The sequence below is a fragment of the Sturnus vulgaris genome, chromosome 1 (assembly GCF_052056855.1).
Source record: "Sturnus vulgaris isolate bStuVul1 chromosome 1, bStuVul1.hap1, whole genome shotgun sequence".
Taxonomy (NCBI): domain Eukaryota; kingdom Metazoa; phylum Chordata; class Aves; order Passeriformes; family Sturnidae; genus Sturnus; species Sturnus vulgaris.
Genome location: NC_142243.1, coordinates 97,540,458 through 97,555,319, shown reverse-complemented (window position 1 = coordinate 97,555,319; position 14,862 = coordinate 97,540,458). Strand labels below are relative to the sequence as shown.

General features: G+C 41.7%; 2 protein-coding genes across 2 annotated transcripts; one reads left to right on the top strand and one right to left on the bottom strand.

The window, feature by feature from the left end:
• Window positions 1-587: 587 nt before the first annotated feature.
• TDP2 (tyrosyl-DNA phosphodiesterase 2) lies at window positions 588-5,750 on the bottom strand. Its single transcript, XM_014875141.2, has 7 exons — window positions 5,529-5,750; window positions 5,366-5,454; window positions 3,869-4,033; window positions 3,141-3,232; window positions 2,556-2,674; window positions 2,043-2,213; window positions 588-1,237 (listed from the first exon to the last, which is right to left on the bottom strand). Exons 1-7 carry the CDS (start codon window positions 5,724-5,726, stop codon window positions 956-958), a joined length of 1,116 nt encoding a protein of 371 aa, XP_014730627.2. The 5' UTR covers window positions 5,727-5,750; the 3' UTR covers window positions 588-955.
• A 16-nt stretch (window positions 5,751-5,766) lies between these two features.
• On the top strand, window positions 5,767-11,819 carry ACOT13 (acyl-CoA thioesterase 13). Its single transcript, XM_014875140.2, has 3 exons — window positions 5,767-5,959; window positions 8,939-9,123; window positions 11,128-11,819. Exons 1-3 carry the CDS (start codon window positions 5,879-5,881, stop codon window positions 11,282-11,284), a joined length of 423 nt encoding a protein of 140 aa, XP_014730626.2. The 5' UTR covers window positions 5,767-5,878; the 3' UTR covers window positions 11,285-11,819.
• The last annotated feature ends 3,043 nt before the right edge of the window (window positions 11,820-14,862 follow it).

Genomic DNA, 14,862 nt, shown 5'->3' with positions numbered 1-14,862 from the left:
CATACTCTGTTCACTTCACATCACTGACAGGTTATCTGCCCTTCTTCTCCATGCCTGTGCACTGAACTTCACATCAGAAAGTTAGGAGGCTTCCCCTTATAAATCAGCATTGCACATCTACAAATCAACAGCTTCTACGAGATAGATTACACAGTTCTTAGAGTAGGAAGGTGTGGTTGATGTTCTGTGAAGTCAGCAAGGCCTTGATCTGCTCAGACTTTGCCCAGCAGCTTATAAGAGCTTCTAGGAGCTCAATGAAACACAACACATCTTAATCTGCACCTCATATCCAGGCTAATAAACACAAAGTAAGGGAATAACTTCCATGCATCTCCTACATACTTTTCTTGCCAAATAGAAGGCATATTGTTCCTAAATCTGTTCAATAGTAGTTTAGTTTCTACTTAAGAAATCCTTATTTTGTGACAATCTAGTCATTCTTTCCTCAGCTTCTTTATTGTCTTGCCTGAAGGGGCGTGTACATTCAATACAAACTTCAGAACCTAATAGAAAACACCCTACAAAACACAAGGTTGTAAAGGATGATGGGAATGGTTATAAAATAAACAATGAAGGCACAATAAAAGTAGTCTTTTAAAAAAAGCAGCCTTTATTATGAGATCATAGTACATGCCAAAATCAAAGTGTTTTTTAAGTCACTGAGTATGTTTATGAATTGTATTTACAGGTTTTTCCTGCCATTTTAAAACTAGAATTTGTTTGATTTTGTGGATATTTTTAAAAATAAAGACTATAAAACGTGATTCAAGAAAAGATGCATACAAAAGGAAAAGGGAAACCTGGCTTGAAATTAAGTCATTCCTGCAAAAGCCAAGAACAAAGAATATATTAGGGTTTAAAATTTAACTAGGCCCGATCTTAAACTGAAAGAGTAAAATTTTGAAAAAACAAGAATTACCAAAAAACTAATGATGAAAGTCTTTTCTTTGCTTTTTTATAATATAACATCAAAATTACACAGAATGCCCCAGTGATCGCTAGGAAATCTGCCACATTCTAGTTTTTCCAAACCAATTAAGTCCATGCTTCGTGGAATGAAATGTCCCTCTTCCAATGCAGGCCGAAAGTAAACACGGTCAAACCTCATCTTGCACTTGTAGGCTGCATTCAGGTTGTCGTTGGACTGGGTGTCCCAAGTGTAGCGGCAGTGCTGAGGTTTACCCAAAAACTCCCAGACATCCTTAATGTTGTCAGGTAGATTACCAAGTTTAGTAACCTGAAGGTAGAAGGAGGAAAAAAATTCCACAAGATAGTGAATTCAGAAATTCTACCTTCAAAAAATAGAACTGAGTTGTCACAGCATTGGATTTTTTTCTGCAAAACGTAAGTTGTTAAAAATCAAAGATCGTGGAGATGTTTCTAAACTATGGTATTTCTCCATATACTCTAAAGCATGACCATTTCCTGTAGCACTTTGTAAATCCAAAACATGTTCCAAAATAAATGTTCAGTTCTGAAATGCTGATGCGTAGGGGCCAACACCATGTTTCCTAAACCAATGGCATTCTAGTTCACTGCAGTGGAATTACAAGATAGGGAGAGGTGAAACTCAGACCTTCTAGTAATAATGCACAAATTTCTCTTTTCGTACCAGAAGCCAAAAACTACTTCTAATTTTGAGCGTCTTGATTACCAGGGATTGATATCTATTTCTCCAGAGCACCCTCTTCCCTCATTGATTCTACAAGCTCTGAGAATTGGAGAGTTGAACAAGTAAAGACCAGGTTCTCAAAATGAGAAGATGTTTTTGAAGTTACACCTTCCATCAAATCTGCCTGCATCTGCTTAGATACAAATATTGTTATTAAAGCATTTAGTTATTGGGAAGGGGACTCTATATAAATCAACTCGGCCATAACAATGCTTACTTCTACTTAGTCACAGTCCCACATTTTAAGAAAAAGTGTTAAATATCTCTGTTCTGCCTAAGCAGGTTATTTCTCATAAAGACAACTGAAAAGCATGAGAAGGTTTTGTCAAAATACCTTCTCTAAATAACAAAGTTGCTTATTTCTATTTACCTCGCTGTCTCTGAGGTTTGTATCCCCTCCAAATATAACCGTGGTTGTCTCAGACACCTTCTGCATTTCATTTAGCACTATCTGCAGCTGCTTTATACGTTCCTTGGAGTGATTTTTAGTGCTCTCCAGATGAGAGGTCATAAGGCAAAGTTCAATACCAGATATGCTCACCTATGTGTGAAACAAAGAGGCAGTGTTACTATCCACATCATGATGATAAGCTCAAAGACATTTCATCACAAAGCAAATGACTGAACGACAGAGCTCTAGTTAATATTAGTTTTACATTGAAGAAAAGGGGCTTACAGAAGGATGATAGACTTAGTTTTGTTTTCAGAGGTTATGAGGCCTGAAAACAAAGGATAGTAGGTAACACACATAAAAGATTTGCCAGTTTCGAGTGCAATTGGGAGTTTCCCTTTGAGACTATCATAGAGAAAAAGCCAGTTCAGCCTTTCCTGGGATTTTTTGTCTGGACGGCAGAAGCTGCTTAGCACATCCTGACTCACTCACATGCACAACCAAAAGGTTCCTCTTCATGGTAGTTGTTGGAAAAGGTATTATCTCATGTTTCAGTAGCTTCACTCTCGATTTCTTTAACATTATGGCAGTGAAATACCCGTCTATGTTACCTAGAGAAGACCAAGCAAAGAAATGTTTGAGGACATCCTCTGCTGTGCCACAGCAGAACTGCCATAAAGCAGTTAAGGTTCTGAAAGAGACCTTTTTACCACAACCTGTGAGAATATGTTGATTTTTAAGTCATTAGTGAAAAGTCGCATAATAATGGTCTGGATTTTTCAACTTTTAAAATGCAAATACTTAAAAAATTACTTATCTATGGTACTTTCTGACTACCCTTGCTACCAATCTTTCAAAACGCAGAAAAAAAAATACGTAGGAAAACGCCAGAAAAGCAAGCTTTTCACATGCCTAATTTGCATTAAGATATATGCTGATACCAAAACACAGAAACATCGAGTGCTTCCTTCCTTACTTTACTCTTTAAAATGGTTGGAGGTCTTGGCAAGAGAGACAGAATAAACCCAAACTTTATTTTCTGGTTTTTGTCTTCAGCACCTGAGGGCTTTTTCTTACCTGGAATAATAGTGTAATTGCCTGCTTTCATCTGGAGGAGAGGGAGATGTGGTGGGATGACCTCCTGTAAAAACACGACATCCGGACTGTATCTGAAATCACCAAGGCAAGAAAAGTTTCAATTAATTACTGAGAAGTAGTACTGCAACTCTGAGGCCAAATGGAACAAAGTCAGGGACTTCAGGTGCACCTTGCCCTCATTTTCCTAGGTTTTTTAAGAATCTGTTCTTTACAAAAGAAAAAGCTATCTGCATTGTATTTAGCAGCACATAGATACCACGATTATTAAAAAGGAGGAAACAACTGTTATTATGAACATGCAGTAATAAAATGTATGACTTCCTTGTACCATGACCTTGCAGGTTTCACAAACATGAGGAATTCAACTCAAGCAGCTGCAAAGTAGATTTGGGACATGTTCTCCAAAAGATTCTCATGTACAGGATGCAATTATGAACTATGTTCGTGATGCACGATTGCAACTTGAACAATATTGCTCATTATTAAACTTTTAAAGTAGCCATCTCAAAATATTTAACCTCTGGGATGCAGCACATGCTCACACCTCTTACAGTCAGTGTAACAACTCTCAGCTCTTTAGGATTTATACGGTGATTGATCTAACACTGAAATAATTGGGACATGAAGATTTGTATATACTTAAATCAAGCTTTTTCTTTTCTGTTGAATCCAGGTACAAGATAATACAAAGAAAAGGCTGTACTTACAATGCCAGATATGTACAGACTCCTCTAGCTCGATCTTTCAGATTTCCTAGATCCAGCCCATCAATATTCCAGGTGATCAGCGAGAAGTTGCTGTCATCTTTTTGGAGCGAGTTTTCACTATTGACACTGGCATGACTTGTAGTTTCATCTGCAGTGAGATCAATGCTAAAGAGAGAGCGTATTTGTTTGTTAACATGCATAATACTAATCTATCTGTGATTACCTTACTTCTCTTTTAAAGCATGTATTGATCTCAACATCACTTAGAAGCGCAGTAACTAAAACATACAGATCCCAGTCATACACAGCTGTGGTGCACAGGTGAAGTAAGTCATTTTTACTCCTCCTTATAGAGGCAAGATAACATTTACCATTCTGATGTAAATTAATCAGATGGTAACCAACGTAATCCAAAGCACTTGAGTAGTTCAACTGTTCCCCCACAATCCCACTCTTTCCGTGTACTTCAGGAACAGGCTGCTTCGGAGTGGATACCCCATGGGGTCACAAGTCCTGCCAGCAAACTTTCTGCAACATGGGCTCCTCTGTCCATGTGCCCACAGGTCCTACCAGGAGCCTGCTCCAGAGTGGGCTTCCCATTGGATCAGCCTTCTTCAGGCACCCACCTGCAGCAGTTTAGAGTCCTCTCTGGGCTGCAAGGGAATCTCTGCTCCTGCATCTGGACCACCTCCTGCCCCTCCTTCTTCACTGATCCCTGGTGTCTGCAGAGCTGTTTTCAGTTCTCTCTTCTGCTGCAGATGCTGTTGTGCAGCAACTTTTTAACCTTAACTACATTATCCCAGAGGTGCCACCACCATCGCTGATGGGCACAGCATTGTTCCACAGTGGGTCTGCCTTGAGCCGGCTGACCTTGGCTCTGTCAGACACAGAGGAAGCTTCTGGCAGCTTCTCATAGGAGCCACCCCTGTAGCCCCTCACTACCAAAACCTTGCCAAACAAACCTGGTCAGAACAATGTTGATAACACACTGATGTTTTTGTGTAAGACACAGATCTTACATCTTAACTTTCACAGGTACATTTAATAGGATTTGTGTGTGTGTACATGCCAATTTTATCTATAGAAATAAAAATATGCATACATCCGGTATAATACAAATATGCATAATTTATACACACATAAATGTGTGTAAAATCTGCATACGCATTGCTGCACAACACAAGGCAATGAGAAGAAAATGTGCCTGTGCCTTCTCCAAATGGCTCACAATCCACCAGTCCAGAGGATCCACAGCGGGAAAATGCAGCCCAAAAGCCCGACAGCCTCTCCAAGGCAGAGAAACGTCGGGAAAGGGTGCAGAAAAGGAACGGGAACCACCTGCCTCGCTACACGTAAGCCGAGGTGCGATGCTCCCCGAGTCACACCTCGGCCCAGCGATGGCTCTCCCCGGCTGTGGGAGCCCCAGCGCCTTCCCGCCGAGGGGAACCTGTCCCCGTCCCCCTCCTCCTGCCACATCCCCCCGGCCCTGTCACCTACCAGCTGCCGCTGTCCGCGCAGGCCGGGGCCGCCCCGCCCGCCGCCGCCTCCGTGTCCCGCGGCGGGTCGAAATAGGCGTTCAGCGCTCTCTGAAACACAGGGCCGGCTGGCAGGGAGGGGCCGCCGCCGGGCAGCCCCGCGGCCCCGGCGGCCCCGGCCGTACCTCCATGTGCCAGTCGCTGCTGGCCAAGAAGCGGCGCGCCACGGCCGGGTCGCTACTGGTGATGGCGGCGAACTCGGAGCACAGCACCTTCCCCCGCTTGGCGACCTGTAGTGCCTCCTCATCCTCATCCCCATCCCCCTGCTCCCGCTTGAGCTCCGCGGGCGGCGGGCTCGGCACCGGCTCGGCCGCCTCCTCCATGGCTGCGGCGGAAGGCGATGGGAGGCACCGCCCGCCGGGGTTGCCGTTCCGGGGCGCGGCGGGCGCGGCGGGCGCGGCGGGCGCGGCGGGCGCGGCGGGCGCGGCGGGCGCGGCGGGCGCGGCGGGCGGGCAGCGGTCAGCGCGGCGGCAGCATGGGGCTCACCATGGAGAGCCTGAAGGAGGCCGTGAAGTACATGCTGGAGTCGCAGGGCTTCGACCGGGTGCTCCGCAAGGTACGGGCACTTGGAGGGCAGGGCTCCGGGAGCGCGGCCCCGCCGGGACAGCGGGTTTATACGGCCTTCTGTGCCCTCCCGGAATGAGGGGCTGAACCGGGAGCAGGGGGCAGTCCGCGGGGCTGCAGAGCGCGGCCCGAGCCCGGCGGTGCAGGTGTCTCCCCGCATTCCAGGCCTCGGCACCGTGGCGTGTGGCCGTGCTGCTAACACGGAGTAGAAAACACAATTGTTATAATAACAATAATAACTCAACTGTTATTCGGTAACTCTCGTTAAACACTCCAGCAGCTCTCTGAAGGTGCCTGTACTGTGTAACCTTCAGGGGTCATTCAGCAGGTCACATTCTTTCCTTCGCAGTACGTGCGAAGCCACTAACTTCCAGGACCGTGAAATTGTGAAATATACTCGTCCCTGTTTACAATTAGGAAGATACCTCGCTATGGCAACTCGGACCTGAGCCTGAAGTCAGACTGAAAGCACAGCACACACCCCAGTGCTCTCTGAATTTCTACTCAAGGCCTTACGCTGCACCTTCTGGTGTAAAGAAATTTAATTGACTGGTACTGCTGCACTGTCGTGCTACATTATGCTCCAAAAAGAAACTGAAGCTACTGTTCATTTACTTTAAATTGTGTAGTATGCAGTAGCATAGCTGCTGTGTAGGAAAGCTCTTATGAAGTAGTTTCAGTGTTCTCATTAAATTTTCCCTTTAATTTTTGTTTGGTTGTGTAACTGTGACCTGGATTGATGGAATAAATATATCTAAGAAAATTAGTCATGTAAAAATTCATATGCTTTGCATTGTGGAGGAGCAGTGTTATAATGGAAGCAGTGCTTAGGTTGACAGCTCCATGATCTGATACATTCAATAGAAATCAACTGTTTGCAAAGTAATTTTTACAGTCATGTTTTTCCAAGACATGTTGGCGAGTATAAAAATTTTAAAAAATGTATAAAGCTTTAAGAAGATAGTTTATATATTTATAGGGTCCATTTAGTTGTTAGTCACCACTTCACGGTGATAACTGTACGCTCCTTTTAAATCCTGATAAGTGGTGAGCAAATATTAGCATTTCAGCTTGTAAAGGTAGCTGGCTGGAAGTGAGCCTTGGGAGACAGGCTTCCAGTCTTGCTCTGGAATACTTTCCGATTTTTCCTGCAACCTTCTAGAATAAGGATGCTAGGAATCTAATGATAATAACAATAAAAGTACAGTTGTGTTTGAATGAAAAGTAACTGCTGCTTTTCTGGGACATACCTGAAATCTCTCTTACCATAACTAGATGACTCAAGGTTTTTCTTATTCCGGAGAAGACACATTTTAGTCTGGAGCCTTTCACCTCCAGCGTCAGACATAGTTTCTGGTTTAACTCCAGCGTGGTATCTACGCAGGGTTTAATGACTGCGTGTTTGAGGCCTGGAAGCTGAAGCAGTGTGCTGTTCCCCGAGGCAGACGCGTGGGAGGACAAGCACAGCGGGGCTGGGAGAAGCACAGACCAGCAGCTCTAGCTGAGTACGTCCTGCAAGTGTTCAAGTACTGAACTATTTTTGTCAAGGAGAGCAGGCATGTAGTGCCAGATCAGAGCAATGACAAATGGGACCAGATGCTTTCCTCACCGTGCTGGTGGGTTGCAGCACCAGTCCCTGACAGGAGTGGAAGCCATCTGCTCCCAGTGTTGAGCATCAGTAAAGTTCTCCTTAGAAATTCTGCCAGAAACTTAGGCCTCCAGTGCAGTGCAGCATGCATGATTTAGGACTTGGGGTTTTCATTGATACAGGTGCTATTTATATATTAGGACATTGCCTCAGTAATTTCTTCTCTGTTTAATACCAGGTTTTTTCCATTAGAAGACTGTACTGCATTATCATTGATCTTAGTATCATTTGTCTGCAAAATGTGGATAAACTTTGGTTTATCAGAAAGGGTGAAACTCAGCTCTTACATTGCATTATAAACAAGGAACAATGAAACTTTAAATATTTCAACCTTAATACCTTTTAAGATCAAAAAAAGTTTTAAATCAACTCAGCTAGTAACAGAATGGAAAGATTCAAGTTTAAAAAAGCCTTTGTAAAAAACCTGAAATTTGGTAGGAATAAATTAAATAAGTATGTCCACATTTCACTTTTAATAGTCTAAAGGCAGTTCAAAGTCCTGGTTATACATGTAAATATATGTGGAACTTATCCCAGTTTTGCATCTGCTTTCAGATTTTGAATATAGTGCTACTAACTGAAGAAATTTAAATAGAGATTTTAAAATACTGAATTGCAGTAACTTCTTGGTCTCAAAATTCTAGCTTCTTGTGTTGGTTATAGGGGGAAACATGGTATCATAGGTGAGCTGTAATTCTGGATTTACCGCCTGTGGGCTGGAATAAAACTGTATATGCAAATAATGATGCTGTAACAGTGTGATACAGCTTTGGGTACTTCTACGGGTGAATATGAATTTACAATCACGGAGGCCAATCTGATTAGTATTTCCAGTGCTCATTTCAAAATACTGATTTTTTAATTGAGGTTGCTCTAATATAATGATTAATGAATTACTGGTGGTCTCATTTCCATTTTGTGAGCTAACAAATACGCCTTCACAACTGTGGTACACACAGAAACTTGGAGCAGTTTTGTGCTCCCTCTAATCTGGTCTTTCACTCACAGATTAAAGTAAATGGAAAACTGAAGACAGTTTCCTCCAAAGGAGTTCCTGACAGCATAGCACATATTGAAGTTCTGTTAAGCTGTCAGTTTAAATATCTGTCTGCATTAGAAGTACAGATTTTTCTAAGGCAACAGTCTTTCTGCTCAAAATTTATGGAAATACCTAATGGGACAGTTGAATTACTGTATTTTCCATCTTTTAATTCGTCTCATGACTCCAGAGTCAGAAAAAATTTACTTTCCGTTTGATTGAGGACAATATTAGGTGTTGGTACTACTGTGACTAAACTTTTTATTCCTTTTTTGGTTATACAGATGAAACTTCAATCTGCAGCTCCTGGAAAAGTTGTTTGTGAAATGAAAGTAGAGGAGGAGCATACAAACAGAGGTGGCACATTACACGGAGGTTTGACAGCCACCCTTGTGGATGTGGTGTCAACAGCAGCATTGCTCTACACAGAAAGAGCACAGCCTGGGGTCAGTGTGGACATGAACATCACGTAGGTATCATCCACTGTAGACACCAAAACGTAGTAACTTTTCTTCCCCTATTGACTCCATTGTACATCTTCTCTGTGCTGTGGCACTCACTAGAAGTGGGTGTTTTCTTTGGTTTCAGAAGTCTTGTTTTGATAAATTAAAGGGGTCACATCTATGTTTTTGGAGACAGCCATTTAGTTTCAAATTTTGAGTTGGACCTTCTTAGGATTTCTTTACATGTGTTTACAAGACAGTGCCCATTCCTTCATAGAATATAAAGGGATGTTGATACGTGGTTATTTTTACTCTTAAGAAATTGGTTTCAGTTTTTGCTTGTGCAGGTATGTTAATATCTCCTCAAAACCAAAGCTCTAGGGTAAGCAGCTTTCTATACATTCTTTTTTAGTAGCATTCTATAAACCAGAGTGTCTTAAAAAAACAGTTGTTCTGAAACTTTCTTTGATCATGCTATTGTAGCTTGTCAGCTTTGCTTCATTACTTTTAATGAAGAGATTATGACCAATTGCAACTAAAGTAATCCTACTTGGAATAACTAACACAGAGCATTAAAAATCTTAGAAAAGTAACCCTGCATCAAAACTGCCTTTAAAAAAAAAAACCAAACAAAAAACAAAAGCTTTTAAAAGTGTGTGGGGAGTGGCCTGTATCATTACCAGGTTCCCTCCTTTCTCTCCCAGCACCTTCTGAGTTCTCTCCTGGGCAGATGGCACTAAGGATCTATTTAAACTTCATACTACCACTGTGATGACTAGGATCTTACTGGAAATTAAAACCTAAAATTCTCCTGTCATTATGCGTTTTTTCCTGAAGTAGTATAACAAGAGGCCAACATCTGAATTATTGACACTACCAGTTATGTCCACCCAATTACATAAGGGCTGAAATCTGAAGAAAGTGATGTCTCTGGAGGTGATCCAGAATTACCTTCAGGCACTGTTACATGAAGCAATATTAATAGCTTTTTTAACTTGGACTACTGCATTCATTGAACAAGTGAGATTGGATATCAAATATTGTTACAAGAACTTTTTTCCTTTTTGGGAAGGAGCTTTTTAAAAAGTTGTCATGAGGAAGCTATTTCAGTAATGGAAAGAACAGAGAGAAACAGAAATTTTTTTTGGTAACCACAAGAGGATCAGCAGCAGCTTCTGGAAATGAGACAAGGCTGAAATCCTGCCCTTGTCAAGCAATGGAGCTGGTGCTACATCAGCATTAGGCATGACTGACATTCTTGTGACATGGCGTCATGTATAAAAATGGACTGATTTATAAAATTTATCTCAACAAGATTAACATCCAGCAATTCTTCATTTTCCTCTGCAGCTCTAACATTTGAATAGTGTTCCCTTACCTCAGGTCATTGTTGGATCATGTTCCTCCTAACTCTTTCCAGGGGAATTCTTTGTGCAGAAATTTCTCCCTGTTCCCTAAAGAGCATGTCTTAAAAGCACACCCTCCTGCCCGCGTAAATAAAAACAAAGAGCTGTCTAGTGAATGGAAGCAACATTTGAGGGCTGTCCAGATTTCCATGAATTTCCTCTAACCAGGGTATGGGAACAGTTAACCTATGCTTACAGTTCCATACAGAAATGACCTTCTGGAGCCTTTGTAACAGTGATATTTTGCAGCTGAAGCAGCCAGACTAGTTTAGTAAGGCTGTAGGAAGCCAGCAGTGGTTGGAATAGGACTTGGAGCTGAATTTTTAACTGAAGTCTTGGATACCTCATTGTTTCTGGTTCCAAAACTGACTTTTCCTCAGAACCAAGCCAATGAGTTTCTTTCTAGCCTCCATTTTCTCAAAGAACTCTTACACTTACTTACCACTGCCAGTAGTTAGAGGAGCTCGAATCCATTAAGTGGGGTTTGCAAGTAGGCAGGCAGGCAGAGATGTGTCTTTATTACCCACTTCTGCTAATTCCTTCATGATAATATAAAATGCAGGAATATTCTTGGATTTATCCTCTGTACAGTCTCTTACCTGTTCCTTTTTTCCTTCCTTGAAGATACACTTCCGCTGCTAAGATTGGAGAAGAGATACTGATTACAGCTCAGATTTTGAAGCAAGGAAAAAATCTCGCATTTGCCACCGTGGATTTAACAAATAAGGCTACAGGAAAGTTAATTGCACAAGGTAGACATACAAAGTTCATAGGCAATTAATATGAAAATGTACTTTAAATATTAATGTTGGACTTCAGAATCCCGTATAGAATTATTTTCTCACTTATGCAGTATTATCTGCACAAAGTTGTGATAGTCTCTATCAAGTGAATCTGTCTCACTTCTATAATAAACAGATTTCTTAATTACCACCAGAATTGCTACAAGCCTGGGTGTGGGATGAGCAAGAGTATGACAACAAAGGGAGGCATCTGTCTTTTTTTGGTCAATGTAGCAGAAGGGAAGAGCCTTTGGACCAGCCATATGGTTAACCAACATGACAGCATTTTAAGAGATTTGTTTTCTTTACCTGTGGTGTCATGTGACAAAGCAACCATGTCTTCAGGCCTGTCACAGTCACACTCCAACACCACTAGAAGTGCTTACAAACTGTACTTGTTCCCTGAGGTGGCAGTACAGAGTTCCTGTAATGTCAGCCAGAACCGATTTGAAAGTGTAAAGCGGGCTAACACAAAATGTAATTTACTGATGCTGAAACAAATCAATAAGTATTCAATAAAGCTTTCTGAAACTACCTTTTTAAAGATTGTTTCATAGTTTTGTAGCCTCTTTGCAGTAAGTAAAAGCTTGCCAGCATGGAATGGTTGAGAGAGGGTGGTGGAACCCTTGTACACAAATTCACCTGAGATGTCATAATCTCCCTCTGATCCCCAAATGTGAAAATATAGTTATATCATGTGGGCTTTTCATCTCTCCCTACCTGAGGCTGCGGTTATATTTGTTTAAAATCCATCACATGCATGTTACAGATGTTAAAAAGTAGTTTTGATGAGCTTTCATTCATGCTAAGACTGTAGACCATCTGACCTGGGCTGAACGTGGTAGAGTTAAGGTGCTGTTCATCAGCTGAAGGCTGGTCTCCTGTTGCACTGTTGTGGACAGGCTTAACTGCTGTCTTCAAACTGTTGACAAACGATCCATGGCAAGGCTGTCAAGCTGTAATAAGAACAGCAATGCTACATATACAGTGCATGTTTTTCTCCTCTAGCAAAAAACTAATCTGTGCTAGTAAAAGGGCATGTGTACGTCCTTTTTGTTGAAGAAGTTGAGTCATTGTCTTCAGTCATTTGACTTTTGTGATGAGCAGTGATGATGCAGTCTATGCATTCCTAAACCTAAAGAAGTAATTTTCAAGGAATTAGGTGACCTGTTCATGCAGACTGATTTTCAATACAAAGTTGTACAAGTTTACTAATGTGTCATTAATCTTTCCAAAATTACTTTTAAACAACTAATACCAGTGGATAACTAACCCTTCAGTGGAAGTTCTCTAAAAAATATCTACAGTGGGCTCAGGCTACCAACCTGTATTTTTGCAGCAAGTTTAGAACAGTTTTTCATGGTGTATACATTCTCAGAAAAGCTTTTTCCCAGGGGCTGCCTCAGAAGCATACACGGTTTACATGCCTGTGGCTAGCTGAACTATTAATAGTAGCATCCTCTCTTGAGCAGTACACTCGTGATTGGTTTTCCTCCAGTACTTGGACTTGGTCACACTCAGAAATCATCCCTGAATCCCATTTAAAGAAACATAATGCTTTGCTGAAACAGTTCTGCAAAGGTGCTTACTACAGCAGTAACCTTTTTTGTTTTCAGTCTTTGCTCATCAGAGCTAAGATGCTGCACTGTACGAAATGCTCATGTTACAGCTCTCTCAATGAGCAATGTTAGGAGTCTAAAGCATCTCCAGTTCCTCTGCAATTACTTGGATGAGCAGAGAGGATCCATCAAAGCAACTGGAGGCACTTACTGACTTTGGCAATTACTGCTCTGGTTATCTTCCTATTAACATATTCTGGCATCTCCAATTATCTTTTTTCTCATTCTTAAGTTTACCAGTTTTCTTACATGGTTACTCATATAGTAAAGTGCAAGAAAATAGTTAAAATTGCTCCCCTCCAATTGCTATAAACCCACTCCCCTCACTGGAACACAAGAGTGATTTTGACTATTACCTGAAATAAAAGGCAGAGGGTTAGAATGAAGGAGGTGCTAAATTCAGTATATGCCAAAATATTGAGAACACTCTCAGCTCTGTGTGCTGGGGCCACTCTGTCCTTGTGTAACTGTCCCACTGCAACTTAACATGACTTCCCTCAATCAGCGCTGGCTGCCTCAGGAACCTATCAGAGTTAAGTGGTCCCATTCTATCACTCAGCATTCATCATATCTACATAATTACAACTGAAAAGCGTCCAGGCCAATTGAGAGTGGCAAACCTCAACACAGAAACAACAGTAGCCTCCTGCTCCCATTCAAGCCTGGCAAGGACTGTGAAGGAAACAGAAATAAACCTTCCTGAAATAACAAGTGAATTCTCTTCTCCCTTACAGCAGCCTATTCAAAACAGTATTTTAGTACTGCCTAATTAATAAGAGGGACATCATTAATATGCAGGCCAGTTATTTCAGAAGCAGTTAATTAAATGGATTATTTTAAGACAACCTTGTCTGTTATCCTTCACCAGCAGCAGTATGTTGACCTCGTAATTTATTTCACAACTGAACCCAGGTGCAGAGATGATCTTAGAAGGAACTGACAACATTGAGCTTGCCTAGCTTTGATAGTAAATGGTCAAGAATCAGACTTAATACTTGGAAGTGTTTTTCACTGATTTCACTCTAACCTACATGTTGAAAAATCTGTATCCTACCTTAACTGAATCTCGAAGTAATGGAAACAAAATACCATAATAAGGACAAGTGGTACATGGCTCCACCTGGCATCAGAACAAAAAGATCTCCTGTGGGGTTGGCCTGGTTCCATCACTGCAGATTTAGGCATAATTCCCTTACAAGCAAGCAAGTAAAGTGATTTCATGAGCTCATCTTGTGAGTCTTGGTAGTATACCAGATTAAATATCCAGTACCTGACAGATGACTGCAAGTTCCATATCTTAACAGCTAAAAATGACACCAGCCCTCCCATATTGCAGTTAGTTGTGTTTTGGGGTTTTTCTTTTAAATATACTGAACACCCAAATTATACTTGTGTCTAGATGTCTGTTCTTATGGAAGCCATGTAGTGGTATGAAATGTTGAACAGTTTCTCTCTCACAGTGAAAGTAACTTCAGCTGCCCACTTCATGCAGTACCCTGTCCAGCCAAGTGTTTCACGCTGGTTTCACATCACTGATATTGCACAAATGCATTCAGACTGACATCCACGGGCTTGCACCATGTACAGCTGTGCTTTACAGAGGCCTTGAGAAAATAAGGAATCAGAACAGACTTGTTCACTGGCATTTGAAAACAGGGGTCCAGATGCTAATCAGGGCAGATACAGATCACAGATTAAGATGCAGTGAGAAGGCGTTTAGTCATTAAGGATTCCAGTTCTTGGGAAGATGTCAGTGATAAACTAGGGTGTCACTGCTGAAAGAAGTGTTGAACTACCATAACTCCTTTTAAGTCTTTTAGGTTGAGCCACCCATCACAGGGGTCTCATAGCTGAGCTGCTGGTTTACAGTTCTCATATTCACAAACCACAGACCTAACAGGGATGATGGGGCAGGGAGGGGAGGAATGTCGGGTGAATTAGGCTGTTAAGTAACTGTT

Excerpts from the sequence above, each read along its gene's own strand:
- TDP2 (XM_014875141.2), bottom strand. The coding sequence starts at position 5,726 with ATGGAGGAGGCGGCCGAGCCGGTGCCGAGCCCGCCGCCCGCGGAGCTC. Across the intron at positions 2,675-3,140 it reads CAATTACACTATTATTCCAG|GTAACATAGACGGGTATTTC; the intron begins GTAAGAAAAAGC and ends GGTCTTCTCTAG. Across the intron at positions 2,214-2,555 it reads GGAACCTTTTGGTTGTGCAT|GTGAGCATATCTGGTATTGA; the intron begins GTGAGTGAGTCA and ends TTTCACACATAG.
- ACOT13 (XM_014875140.2), top strand. The coding sequence starts at position 5,879 with ATGGGGCTCACCATGGAGAGCCTGAAGGAGGCCGTGAAGTACATGCTG. Across the intron at positions 5,960-8,938 it reads TCGACCGGGTGCTCCGCAAG|ATGAAACTTCAATCTGCAGC; the intron begins GTACGGGCACTT and ends TTGGTTATACAG. Across the intron at positions 9,124-11,127 it reads AGTGTGGACATGAACATCAC|ATACACTTCCGCTGCTAAGA; the intron begins GTAGGTATCATC and ends CCTTCCTTGAAG.